Source organism: Sinohyriopsis cumingii, chromosome 6 (assembly GCF_028554795.1).
Source record: "Sinohyriopsis cumingii isolate HCF-2022 chromosome 6, ASM2855479v2, whole genome shotgun sequence".
Lineage (NCBI taxonomy): Eukaryota > Metazoa > Mollusca > Bivalvia > Unionida > Unionidae > Sinohyriopsis > Sinohyriopsis cumingii.
The window spans coordinates 153,147,880-153,161,977 of record NC_142966.1 but is presented as its reverse complement, the minus strand read 5'-3'; the positions used below and the strand labels follow the sequence as shown (position 1 = coordinate 153,161,977).

Sequence of the window (14,098 nt, the reverse complement as noted above, 5' to 3'; positions counted from 1 at the left end):
TTCCAATATATTTGAAAGAAATTTAAGAAACTTTAATCGTCATATTTAAAGTCTTTATAATGCATTTATATTCACTTTACCACTATAGTTATTCCACTTTCATTAACAATTTTATTTTCCACTTTAATTAACACTGTATTTGTTCCACTTTAATTAGCACTAATTCTTCCACTTTAATTAGCAATATATTCTTCCACTTTAATCAGCAATATATTCCTCCACTTTAATTAGCACTATATTCTTCCACTTTAATTAGCAATATATTCTTCCACTTTAATTAGCAACATATTCTTCCACTTTAATCAGCACTATATTCTTCCACTTTAAATAGCAATATATTCTTCCACTTTAATTAGCAATATATTCTTCCACTTTAATTAGCAATATATTCTTCCACTTTAATTAGCAACATATTCTTCCACTTTAATCAGCACTATATTCTTCCACTTTAATCAGCAATATATTCTTCCACTTTAATTAGCAATATATTCTTCCACTTTAATCAGCACTATATTCTTCCACTTTAATAAACACTATATTATTCCACTTTAAACAGCAATATATTGTTCCACTTTAATTGGCACTATATTGTTCCACTTTAATTAGCAATACATTCTTCCACTTTAATAAACACTATATTCGTCCACTTTAATTAGCAATATATTCTCCCACTTTAATTAGCAATATATTCTTCCACTTTAATTAGCAATATATTCTTCCACTTTAATCAGCACTATATTCTTCCACTTTAATAAACACTATATTATTCCACTTTAAACTGCAATATATTCTTCCACTTTAATTGGCACTATATTGTTCCACTTTAATTAGCAATACATTCTTCCACTTTAATAAACACTATATTCGTCCACTTTAATTAGCAATATATTCTCCCACTTTAATTAGCAATATATTCTTCCACTTTAATTAGCAGTAAATTCTTCCACTTTAATTAGCAGTATATTCTTCAACTTTAATTAGCACCATATTCTTCCACTTTGATTAGCACTATATTCTTCCACTGTAATTTGCACTATATTTTTTCCACTTTAGTTAGCACCATATTCTTTAACTTTAATTAGCACTACATGTATATTTTTCCATTTTAATTAGCATTACATGTATATTTTTCTACTTTAATTAGCAGAGTATTTACATGGATGTAATGTTTAAAAACATGTTGCTTTTATTGAAGATCACAAATATTTTCATTGTACAGTGTGACATTTACGTATCGTCATTTTTCCAGTTTTAATTAGCACATACATAGATATAATCTCCAAGACAAGGAATTCATACAAAAACATAACCAACCTCAAATTCTGCATGTTTCTGTACATCTTCAGCCCTCATTCTGTTGAGAATGAACTCTGCCTCATTTGCTACCCTCACTATGTGATCCCTGGTGGCATGGGCCAGCAGTCTAGATGAAGCAAAGTTTGTATCAACATTTATATCATCTTTAAAAACTAGAAATAAGATCAATGATTTCAATTACTATGTAGATTAGACACAAAATAATCATCTAAAATAAGATCTGTGTGCTGACCAAGTACAATGGGAAAATATATATTTGTAAGTTTCACATAAAAAAAGATGGTTGTTGTTGTAGTGTTTAACGCCATTTTTCAGCACACGATAGGCTATACATGGCGGCCAGTATTAATGGTGGAGGAAGAACCCTGAAAAACCCAGGGAAGAACCACCGACCCACGAGAAGCTACTGGCAGGCTTTCCCACATACCCACATTAGCCGAGCCTGGGACTCGAACCCACGCAGACAGAGGTGAGATGGCAGTGATCCGTAACAGAGAGCGCTTTAGACCACTCGGCAAAAAAGATGGTAACAGCTACCATATATACTTAATTATAAGTTGAATCAAATGGCAAGCAGCAAAGATCCTGATCTGTCATAACGTGATACATATGCAGACCAGGGTCTATGCTGTTTGTTTTATTGATTACTCCTAACAAACTGCACAGACCCAGATCTACCAGTGCATTATGTGATGGCAGATCTGGGTTTGTGCAGTTTGTAGCTGGACTCGTCTTATAAGCTAATATATATATATATATATATATATTAGCTTATAAGACAAGTCCAGCTACAAACTGTATATATATATATATATATATATATATATATATATATATATATATATATATATATATATATAGTCTTGATGGTTAATACTGTATTATTCCACCAACGGACAGCATACCATAAGCCATACTGTACCTAGTGGTATGTGACTCGGGGTTGAACATGGCTAAGCACATAAAGTTGACTGCACAAAATTAATACATACATAGTGTATGGTCTTGGACAGCTGGTTTGGTTTGGTGCTTATAGTACAGCAACACAAGTAGTTTATTTAACGCCAAGGCAATTGGAGTAAAGTGTCCAAAAATACACTACAGTAGTTGACCCAGGGAGGTCTTATGGTAGGATTCAAAGTCATACTCTTTTATTTGGGAGTCCAGCACACCAACCATGGAGGCAATGAAGTCTGTTAAATGCCTGAATCACATCCTGACTTTTATCTTTTCAAGTATGAGACTTGATTTCTCTTATAAATGAAAGGTTTTTGCTTCCTTGTTTAGGATAATTCATGATCATTAGTAATTTCCCATGCTCAGAGCATAAATGTCTAAAGAATTCAAAATTTTCTGCACTGTCTTCATCAGCAACTAATGTTGATCATGTCACTTATAATGGTCACATGATACAAGGAGACTAGTGTATATGGTGGTACTTCAAGCCCATCATCCCTGTTTCGTGTTGGCCTGCACTGTCATATCATGTGACATTAAACATTAGTTGCTGATGAAGGCAGTTTGATATTACCAAAATGTTTAAATTCTTAAGATATTTATGCTCTGATTATGGGAAATTACTAACAATCTTAATTTCTCTTGTTGTTTATATTAATGAAGGTTATTTATAGAGCAGTACCATTTTTATTCAGAAAAAGAAAAAAGAAACAATTGCAATAGTATTTTGCTTAAAATCTAGATGTGATTTTGGTCTTCCATAAAAAAAGCTGAAAAACCTTCAAGGTGGATTTGGGGGTCCTCCCTCAGTGGGGTCTTGAGGGGCAGTGCCCTGATGCGGGGGTCCATGGAAAGAGGGATTGGCTAAAAGTTCCATCCATACATCAGCTACTACTGAACTGGAGCATGCATGCTCCAACAGCATTTAAAATGTGAAGGCTGGGATAGTGTGCCTATATTATCATCAGGTAAGTATTAATGAGGAACATATTTTACTCTTAAAACTGGTTCTTGTTCTCTTTGCTACCCAAAAATGATAAAGTAGAATAATACCCTTAAAAGTCCACCCCCTCCCTCCAGCCCATCCACAAATCCAGCAAGTCAAGTGGCAGCATCTATTAGACGCTGCTGAATGACCTGGGATGGTATCCCGTTGTCCTTTTAGATCAAACTGATCCCTTTGGGACAAATGGTCTAAAGGTAAAAGATGAAAAGCTAGAAAGCTGTCTCTGCCCTCCATTACAAAAAGTGGATAATGCCAATTAGGTAACAGTTACACTTAAATTCTATGCTAGTGGCAACTGTTGCAACCTTTTACACCAATATTCACAAGAAACTCATTTGGTCTTGTGTAAGGTTTTTATATGCAGTGTGAATAGCCCATCATGACATCCGTGCAGATACAGCTTTAGCTATGATAAGGTCATTTCCTTTTTTCAATGATACAAACATAACCTCTCTTTTCTCACTGGCTCTGTTCACATCAGGTACCATTTCAAAGGCCTTATGGAGTCCCATAGATGCCAATGAGGTACAAGTGTGAACTAAGAAAAGAGGTTCCACAACAATGAGTGGAAGCCAGTTCTCATCAATGAAAGCTGGAGTCATCACAAGTGAAACTGAACCACTGTGATGAAATTGGATAATGTGAATTGACTGACAAGGTTTCTCAATGATTCTGCAGGCTGTAGTGAGAATGATTAGGAAGCAGGTTATGTATAGAAGGCAAGTCAATAAAGTTCTAGGCAGGTTTAAAAAGGTGTTTTTTTCCTGCTATGTCAGAACCCACAGTAGATTCCATTCCAGGCAAGACCAAAGTCCTTGTTCATGATACATCAAAGCTCACCATAAGACTGGAGAGGTCAGTGTTTTGGCCTGCCTTTTATGATGACAAAAGGTACCTGAGGTAAAAAAAACAGTAATCTTTTATAGTGATGTGTTTCTGCTGACACAATTAGGAGGAAACTCTCTACTTCCATTTGTATGCTGTGAAAGTATAGCAACATTACAAGCCTTAAACACTGGCTAATGCTTAGATAGCCAGGGTTAAATTTCTTTTATTTCTCACTTGGATAATAATAACAGCATCTGACTCAAAGTCAGTGGGTGGTGAATTTAAGCCTCAAATCTGACATATACCCTTAAGCAAGCTTGGCCAAGCTTGTTTGGTCTGTGAATTGTGGCAAAAGCAGCAGAAATGGCTAATTTCAATGTTAAATAAAGATAATTAATATTAATAAAATAAATTAATATAATGAAACTATTATTTACTTTATCTTCCTCTATAAACCTACCGTCCTTCATTGACCAATTCTATAAAGGCAAGACCAGCATGTTTCTGCAATGAGTTCTGCCACTCCTGTGAACACAGCAGCATTACCAGTTCCACCACTGATGTACTCTGCCTCAGTGTCACCAGACCTAAAATACAGACAATATGCCATATGTATAAATCGGATATACCTACCCATTTAATTTACTTCCATACTCATTGGAACTAGGTATTTATCTCCAAAATAATGCAAATTCATTATTGCTGACTTCAGCTTTCAGCCTTTTTGTAAAAATTGACACTTGCTGGTAATTAAACACATAAATTGTAGAAGGTGGTCAATTGGGGAAAGGGGTCTTATTCTTGATTATCTTGTTGTTTTTTTTTCTTCTAAGCCATAACAACAGAGTTACACAGGCATTCATGACTTTACTGTACTGTACACATTATTGTATAAACACCAACAGAACTAACCTTTACCCTAGCCATGTAAATGTATGCATGTCTAAGTCCATTAGCACCTAGCCATGTATGTATGCAGGGCAAACTCCATTAGCACCTAGCCATGTATGTATGCAGGGCAAACTCCATTAGCACCTAGCCATGTATGTATGCTGGGCAAACTCCATTAGCACCTTGCCATGTATGTATGCAGGGCAAACTCCATTAGCACCTTGCCATGTATGTGTATCTATGGCTAACTCCATTAGCACCTTGCCATCTACATGTATGCATGGCTAACTCTATTAACACCTTGCCATATTAGTGTACGTATGCATGGCAAACTCCATTAGCACCTTGCCATGTATGTGTATGCATGGCTAACTCCATTAGCACCTTGCCATCTACATGTATGTATGGCTAACTCCATTAGTACTTGCCATCTACATGTATGTATGGCTAACTCCATTAGTACCTTGCCATTTAAATGCATGTATGGCTAACTCCATTAGCACTTTGCTATGTATGGCTAACTCCATTAGCACTTTGCTATGTACATATATGCATGGCTAACTCCATTAGCACTTTGCTATGTACATACATGCATGGCTAACTCCATAGCAAAGAAATACATCTCAAAATCTTGTTAAAATTTTTCAATCAATAAATAATTAAGAATCTGATATATAATTTATTGAAAAGTGACAGGAATTAAGTTCCTGTTAGAAACATTGAACGTTGAAAGTTTTTATCATTTTCAATTCACCACTGACTTATTCAAACTAATAAACTATAAAATCAATTAAAATCTAATATATATCCACATACTATGATATTAAGAACATTCTGAAATGGATTGATATTGTTTTGAACATGAACATCAGTGCAAATATAAAAAAACTTGAAAATTCTAAAGATCATTTAGTCCAACATCTTAATTTTAAGGCTGTATGAAACAAGTGTGCAAATGTATTATTATGTCATAAATCATGTCTCTTCACAAGCATAGTTTTCAGGATTTAATCAATCAGTATATTTACTAAAATTTGTCCCAAAAATAAACAAAAATGAATGATGCTAAAATAGACTGATTTTAAAGCTTAGTCATACCTCCAATAAGAAGCTCCTGACCATGTGACCCAATCAGAGTTTTGGAGAGATATGGAGCAAAGTCCACAAAGATCTCCCTAAGAAGTGGTGCCACAGAGCCTAATGCCCTTTCCAACCGTGCAGTGAGGGAACTCGTATCACTTGGCATCTGAAATTTCTCCAGATTGGCAGGAATCTTAGTGTTTGGCAGCACTAATTTTTCTGGCTTTGCATGAGCAGATGAGATAGAATCCCCTGCTCCAGTCTTATCTGATACTGTGATGGATGATATGGGAACATTTTCACCAATGACCTCTGAAGATTCATCTCTCTCCCCTTTTTCATCATCCTCTTTTTGTTCTTCCTCATCCTCTTTTTGAGTTTCTTCTATTTTTTCTTCAGTAGCTCCATCATCTTTTTGGTCCAAGTCATCAGTTTCTTTCTGTACAGGCTTTTCTTCAAAATCTTCAGACTCAGTTGTTGCTGTTGATTTTTCGTCCTTGTCTACAATATCTGCATCTGTCTTGGCTGAAGTTTCATCACTTTCTGCTTTTCCATCTTGCTGTTCTTCTGAAGCTATTTCCCTTGAGTCAACCTTTTCTTCTGAAGGTTCTTTCACTTCTGTTTGAGCTTCTTGCTTTTCAGTTCCTGCATCTTTAAAAACAAAGAAAAAGAAATGTTTTCAGTAAATTTTGTTTCTCCTAGAATACGCACCCAATACATTAATGCCAGGAATGTAAGCAGCACTATCTTCTGAACCTAACCCTCCTGAAAGATAAAATGTGTCTATCCTGACTATATTATATAGACGAAGGGCAATAACCCATACTCATTACTTTCTCTTGATGCTGCCATGTGGTGTAAGTTTTATGCTGAGCAGAACATCATGAATGGATGCTCACATTGTGGGGAGGATGGGAGGATATTAAAGTAATATGATTGGGTAAGTATTCTAGGAGAAACATGACTTACTGAAAAATTTGCTTTCTCCTTCAAATACATTCCCTGATCACATTAATGGTGGGAGAATAGATAATAGGAGGAGGAAATGTTAAGCATGCTATCTACACCTCATGTAACCTTCAGAGGGAAGAAGGCTGGATTCCCCATCTGAAGGATAACCTATTCTCCTAACAATCATGCAGCACAACCAAAGGTGACTTAGTTTACATCTAGGAGGAAATAAATGAAACATTCTTACCAAATAGAATTTCCATGTGATCACAGCGAAAGCTGCAGAGGGTGCCCATCCTAAGGTTGTGCTGATGTCAACCGGACCTGGTATCTGCTTCCATGACTGAAACTGGGCCAACCAGATCAAGAGTATGTCATTCTGGAGCTAAATTTTGTGTGTGTGTGTGTGTGTGTGTGTGTGATTTGGATTTTTAATACAGATTCAACAAGTTTAATGCCATTTTTCAGCACATGATAGGCAATACATGGTGGCCAGTATTAATGGTGGGGAAAGAACCCGGGAAAACCCTGTAAATAACCACCAACCCATGAGAAGCTACTGGCAAGCTTTCTCACATACCCACATTGGCTGAATCCGAGACATGAACCCACACAGACAGAGATGAGATGGCAGTGATCCGTAATGGAGAGCACTTTAGACCACTCGGGGCCCCTGTCAGCAAGTCTGAGATGTCTTTATTATGAACAAGATCCTCTCTGCAATGATGATGGAAAGACTTCGATATCATGGAGTGGAAGCCCTTAATAGTAATTGGGTCAACTTTTTCTCCTCAAACAGCCTGAGAAAAAAGTCAGCTACTTGTTTCTTAGACGCTCAAAGCAATGATGTTATTGACTTTGCAACAGTCCCCGAAGACACATCACTTTCCCTCATAAGCCTTTAATGTGGAGGCCCTTCTTGCTCATGCAGTTCCTTCCATTTATTGTGCTGATTGGCTCTACTGACAGAACACTTGAGTCCAAGACTGTTGCAGAAGATTTGGCCTGGCCAGTATCTTCCAGGGCAAGTATACTGCTAGCTAGATGATCCAGGACTTGTCCCAGCAGACAGCACAAATCAGGATCTTGTTGCACTTCTGGTATAAAAATGTCTGTACAAATATTTGAACCAATACGGGGGTGGGGTGGGGTGGGGTAGGCACAGGCCCACAAATCCTCCCAAGTGATAGAAAAGGTCACTGACAGCCCAATCCTCAGGATCTGGTACTGAAGAAGTTAATGTGGGTGATTCACAATTCCACCTGGTCGTAAACACATTCATAATTAGACATCCCAGATGAATGGAGGGACAATTCTGTATGGAGACTGGACACTGAGTCTGCCCAGACTATGTCTGATCTGGATGGTGATGGTGTGATAAGTAATGTGTGAACCAATCCACCAACAATGGTACAGCCATGTTTAAAGAGGTATGTCACTAGCACCTAGTTGTTGGACATTATCAGCATGACCTTACCTTGAAGATGATCTCTCATTAAATGAAGGCCATGATGAAAGCATTCATCTCCAGGTTCCATTTGCCACTGTGTGTTGAAGCCTGGCAACAGATGCAGTCCCTAACCAAAAGTACCTGCATCCTTACCCATAGTCATATCTGGTTGGGGTTGTTCCAGAGTTAATCTTGGTTGAGCCACTGATCCAAGAATGATACTACTGCACTCATTATGCTGATCCTGTAATCAAGCAGCAATGAAATGGAGTGCCACTGAGTCAGCAAGATCATCTGCCAAAGGTACATGCAGAGGCAACCCAGTGGAATTAGGTCCACTGCTGCACTGAACAATCTAAGGAACTGCAGACACTTCCTGGCTGTGATCAATTTCTTGATGGAAAAGAACTATATGAGCTCAAAGATTTGGAAGGTGTGGAAATGTACAAGTTTGTGGTAGGTGAGAAATTCAATGCCCAAATGGGGAAACCACTGGGATTGGACAAAAACTGTCCTTTTCCCATCTGATCAGAAAGCCAAAATATCTAAAAGGGATATGCGATCATTCCTTCCCTTAACCAGTATCGAACTTACCATATATTTCTGGAGGATGTCATCCAAGTACCTGCTGTCAAAGTAGATGATGTTAAACAGAACAGGGAGATGAAACAGTTTATTAGTTTTGTGAAGGACAAGGGACTTATGTTTAAGCTAAAAGGGAGAGTGCAAAACTGTTCAAGACTTCCTCAGAATGCAAACCAAAGAAATTCCATCAGGACTGAGAGATGGGAATGTGAAAATATGCATATATCTGGTTGCGATTCATAGCAAACTCATTTGGACAGATGGAAAGGCAAAATGAATTTGCCTTCTCCATTTTGAATCTTGGTGGGAGTAGATACTGATGCAGTCTAATAGAAAAAGCCTTGAGTAGAAGCTTGGAGATTCTAGATTCTGAACAATCTCCACTGCTTTCTTCTCACTGAGCATCCTGATCTCTTGTCATGAAAGTGCATCCTATGTTTTAGTCTCACAGTACTTCTGTCAGGAATGGGGAGGATGAAAGGAGAAGAGGTTGAAAAAAAGAGATCTAAATTCTCTCCAAAACAACATGGATTGCCCACAATATTTGTGGAAGAAGATCAATCCAACACTCCTTGAAGCACAAGGGTCCGGCACCCACTGGAAGGCTGTCCATGGGCAGTTGGGGACACAAGTCAATGGTGAGAGGTTGAAAGCTTGAGGGTAAAGAAACTTTGTCTTCTACTCCACTACAAGACTGCCTCTAGGACTGATACTGTATGTAGGGTTGATATCGAGGGTAGTTTGGGATGCATGTAGTGAACAATCCAATATCCTTTGTCTCTGCTCATCATGTCTCAGACAATGTGTTAGAGAAGGTTTATAAGGTGATAATGGCTGTGCAGTGAGGTGGAGGGCAGTTCAGGTAGATCCTGAGAATGTATCCTGCTGCATATTGACAAGTTTGGTGAAAGCATTTGACACTGAATGGTGGGTCACTACGTTGATCACCTTAGCTATCCTGCTCATTGGCTACCATGCCTGCTCATTGCTGGACTTCTCTACAAGCTTGGGGATAACCAGGGATGCCAAAATCCAACAACGAAGACATGGCTACTATATTGTGAATGAGCTCTGCTGCGACATGTCAAATGTTTTTATCCACCTTTTAAAAAAAGTTAAGTCAGACTGACCTCAGAATAGTTTTTGTCTAGCATTGGGATATTGATAGAAAAGGCATCAGAATGAATCTTACATCAAAGAGACGCAAGAGATGCAGGTTATTGGCTCTCAGAAAAAAAAGGCTATAGAGCTCACCGGGTTGCTGATCCTTGAGGATAACAGCTCTACAATTTCATTATTTCCAGACTATGGGAGAAGATGGAAAGAAGGGCTGACTTTCTTGTTGTCAAGATTGACCTTGCAGGCCATAGTAGAAGAGGGTGGGGGTGACAGACATTACGAGTTTGGCAGCACCCGAGTGGGTTATCCTGATCCAGATCAAAATCAATGTCTGGATAATACATGCCAGGAGGCATAGATCAGGCATAATGGTCATCTCCAAGACTGTCATGGTACCATCCAAGAAGGTAAACAACTGGTTAGCCTTATCTATAGATTGTTGTTGCTGAATCAGTACAGATGGCAGTATAGATAGCTGTACTATATGAGTATTGGTAATGTTAGGCAGATGTATGGATCTATTGCTAAGATCTCCAACAATGTTATTTTCCATGGTTCTATTGGCAGAGGCATAGAATGATATGTTTCAGAAACAATATGGTCATTGAATATCATGGATCTAAAGCCCCATGCACTGGACTTACAGGCACGGATGTAATGTTCGGACATGTGGGGGTACTTAATGCTCACTGGGTTGCCTAAAACTGGAGTGATAATCCCCCAAGGTGTTAAAATTACTGATGGAAGCAAAAGTGGATGCATGCAGAACTAACCAACTGTGCCATGGCCTGCTGCACCAAACAACACACCTTTAGCAGCATAGATAGTTTCCTCCATTTCCCCAGATATAACTGTAGCTGCAGGTAAAGTACATCATATCTTCATTGGGGGTAGGAGGCTGACTGCATTAGGATAAATACTCAGAACATCTGTGTTTTCTGCCTTGATTTTCCATGTCTCTCCTTGTTCTTAACAGTTTTTTTTTAAGCTATACTGAAGATCCTGGATTCTCTAAGCAACTGGTTGGTGAACATGCTACAAGTTACTTATGATGTACAGTTTGTAAAGGTGAGACACGAGTCTTTAGTCTTTGCTGCATTCAACAAAGTTTGTTATCGTGCTTTATTTTGAAATGACAAGAAAGGAAAATAATAAATTAACATTTGACTGCATTAAAACAATGTCTGAAACCCCTGTTAGGCAAGGGGTCACAATAGGCTGTGTGTGCAAAACATGAACTACAACATGTTCTGTTAAAATGTTATGTAGAACTATGTGGTCATAGACTGCAGCAACCAAGTCTGCATAAGTGAGAAAAATTCACATAAATATGTCTGTAAGTTTGTTTAAAAAAAGTACAACATATGCAGAATAATACTTAATATATCCACCAAAAAAAAATTAAAAAAATTAATGGAGGGATGAAATTAGCACAAATTTCCCCTATGGTTTCTTGGAGACGATAGGTATAATTTATTGTCAGTTTACAGAGAAAGCTGAAACCTAGCACCACCCAATGTTGCAACAGGTGGTTAATGGCAAGAGTTATTGCCCTTTGTCTCAAAAATATAGATAGGAAAGAGGAATTTCGAATTTTGAGAGGGCTGGATTTTGGAGGTCGTAAGGCTGACATTCCTGATGTTAATGAGATCGGGGTTCATATTCAAAGAAGAAACAGATCCATCCATTTCAGTGTGAATTTTTATTGGGATTGTTGTTGTTCTTGTTGTTGGCTTGATGCCATTTTTCACAACATGACCAGTATAAATGGTGGAAGAAGAACCAAAGAAAACCCTGAGAAAAACCACTGATCCACTGGAAGCTACTAGAAAGCTTTCTCACATACATAGGCAGAGTTAGACACTCAAACCCATGCAGACTGAGGTGAGATGGCAATGATTGGTAAAGGCATGTGCTTTAGACCACTAATTTAAGCAGCATATATTAATGAAATTGAACATTACACATGGAAGAAATTGCATCAACTAGATTCTGGGCCTGGATAAATGCTTGAGTTACACTAGTGTATAAATGGTTGGGTTATACTAGTGTATAATTGCTTGGTTATACTAGTGTATAATTGCTTGAGTTATACTAGTGTATAAATGCTTGGTTAGACTAGTGTATAAATGCTTGAGTTACACTAGTGTATAAATGCTTGAGTTACACTAGTGTATAAATGCTTGGGTTATACTAGTGTATAAATGCTTGGTTAGACTAGTGTATAAATGCTTGAGTTACACTAGTGTATAAATGCTTGAGTTACACTAGTGTATAAATGCTTGGGTTATACTAGTGTATAAATGCTTGGTTAGACTAGTGTATAAATGCTTGAGTTACGCTAGTGTATAAATGCTTGAGTTACACTAGTGTATAAATGGTTGGGTTATACTAGTGTATAATTGCTTGGTTATACTAGTGTATAAATGCTTGGTTACACTAGTGTATAAATGCTTCAGTTACACTAGTGTATAAATGGTTGGGTTATACTAGTGTATAATTGCTTGGTTATACTAGTGTATAATTGCTTGGTTAGACTAATGTATAAATGCTTGAGCTATAGTAGTGTATAAAAGCTTGAGTTACACTAGTGTATAAATGGTTGGGTTCTACTAGTGTATAATTGCTTGGTTATACTAGTGTATAATTGCTTGAGTTATTCTAGTGTACAAATGCTTGAGCTATAGTAGTGTATAAAAGCTTGAGTTATACAAGTGTATAAATGCTTGAGTTACACTAGTGTATAAATGGTTGGGTTCTACAAGTGTATAATTGCTTGGTTATACTAGTGTATAATTGCTTGAGTTATTCTAGTGTACAAATGCTTGAGCTATAGTAGTGTATAAAAGCCTGAGTTATACAAGTGTATAAATGATTGAATTATACTAGTGTATAACTGCTTGAGTTATTCTAGTGTACAAATGCTTGAGTTATACAGTGTATAAATGCTTGGGTTATACTAGTGTATAAATGCTTGGGTTATACTAGTATGTATGTCTCAACTTTATTACAGGCTGTAAACCAAGACCAATTCATTATGTACTAATGTAACCATTCAACATTTTCCCATTTAGAACATTTTGCATGTACCATTGCCAAAGAAACTGTGATTATAGAAGAAATTTGTATGTAACACTAATGTTTCCAGTGGATGAAAAGACAGAAACACATTACTGTCACAATTTAGAGCTGATTTTATACCAAAAAGAACACAGTTTTGTGAATTTAATGCACATGAATGTTTTTAGATAATGGTAACACCTGACAACTTACAGAAATTTGGACACATCATCAACAAAACATGAAAGAATATTTTCACTTGGAATGAAAACTTTACTTGCAATGCAATGTTACAGTTCAATTTAAGTCACCAGTTGTTTTTTTGTGATATCATACAGACCTAAGCCTGAATGAGACTCATTTGTTGACCATTACAATGGGTGAAGTGTTCGAAATTCATTGACATGAGACTGAAAACATGCTTTTTTATGTTGAATGTTTCTGTCACATGGGGACAAATTTTGTATCATATTATTTTTTATTATTATTTTTCATCAATAGAAAACCCACAAACCCACAGAAACGCATACAAACTGAAATTTTCAAAAAGAACCAAAACATACCAGGAATACTTGTTATTTTGTCATTATCCTCTTTGGTAGTTTCTGCCATCTCCTTTTCCTTTTGGTTCTCTTCCTCCTCCTCTTCCTCCTCTTCTTCTTCATCCTCTTCCTCATCTTCTTCTTCCTCCTCCTCTTCTTTTCTCTCAATGTCTAGAAGACCCATAATAAGTCAATATCAAGATATTGGTCAAAATACTTTATCCCACAATGTTAACATCGATACTAGCCCACAGTTGTTGATCCCCTTTGTTCTACACTGACCCTTGGCACATGTTGCAAAAAAAAGTATCT

General features: G+C 37.2%; 1 protein-coding gene across 4 annotated transcripts in view; it reads right to left on the bottom strand.

Moving 5' to 3' along the window:
• LOC149798288 (neurobeachin-like) overlaps positions 1-14,098 on the bottom strand; it is a 561,888-nt gene that overhangs the window by 404,126 nt on the left and 143,664 nt on the right. For all 4 annotated transcript variants that reach the window (XM_089963438.1, XM_089963435.1, XM_089963437.1 and 1 more), the window contains 4 exons: positions 13,808-13,957; positions 6,098-6,730; positions 4,569-4,695; positions 1,315-1,423 (listed from right to left, as the gene is read on the bottom strand). In XM_089963438.1, coding sequence (XP_089819564.1) covers positions 1,315-1,423; positions 4,569-4,695; positions 6,098-6,730; positions 13,808-13,957 — 1,019 coding nt within the window. The remainder of the gene's footprint in view (positions 1-1,314; positions 1,424-4,568; positions 4,696-6,097; positions 6,731-13,807; positions 13,958-14,098) is intronic.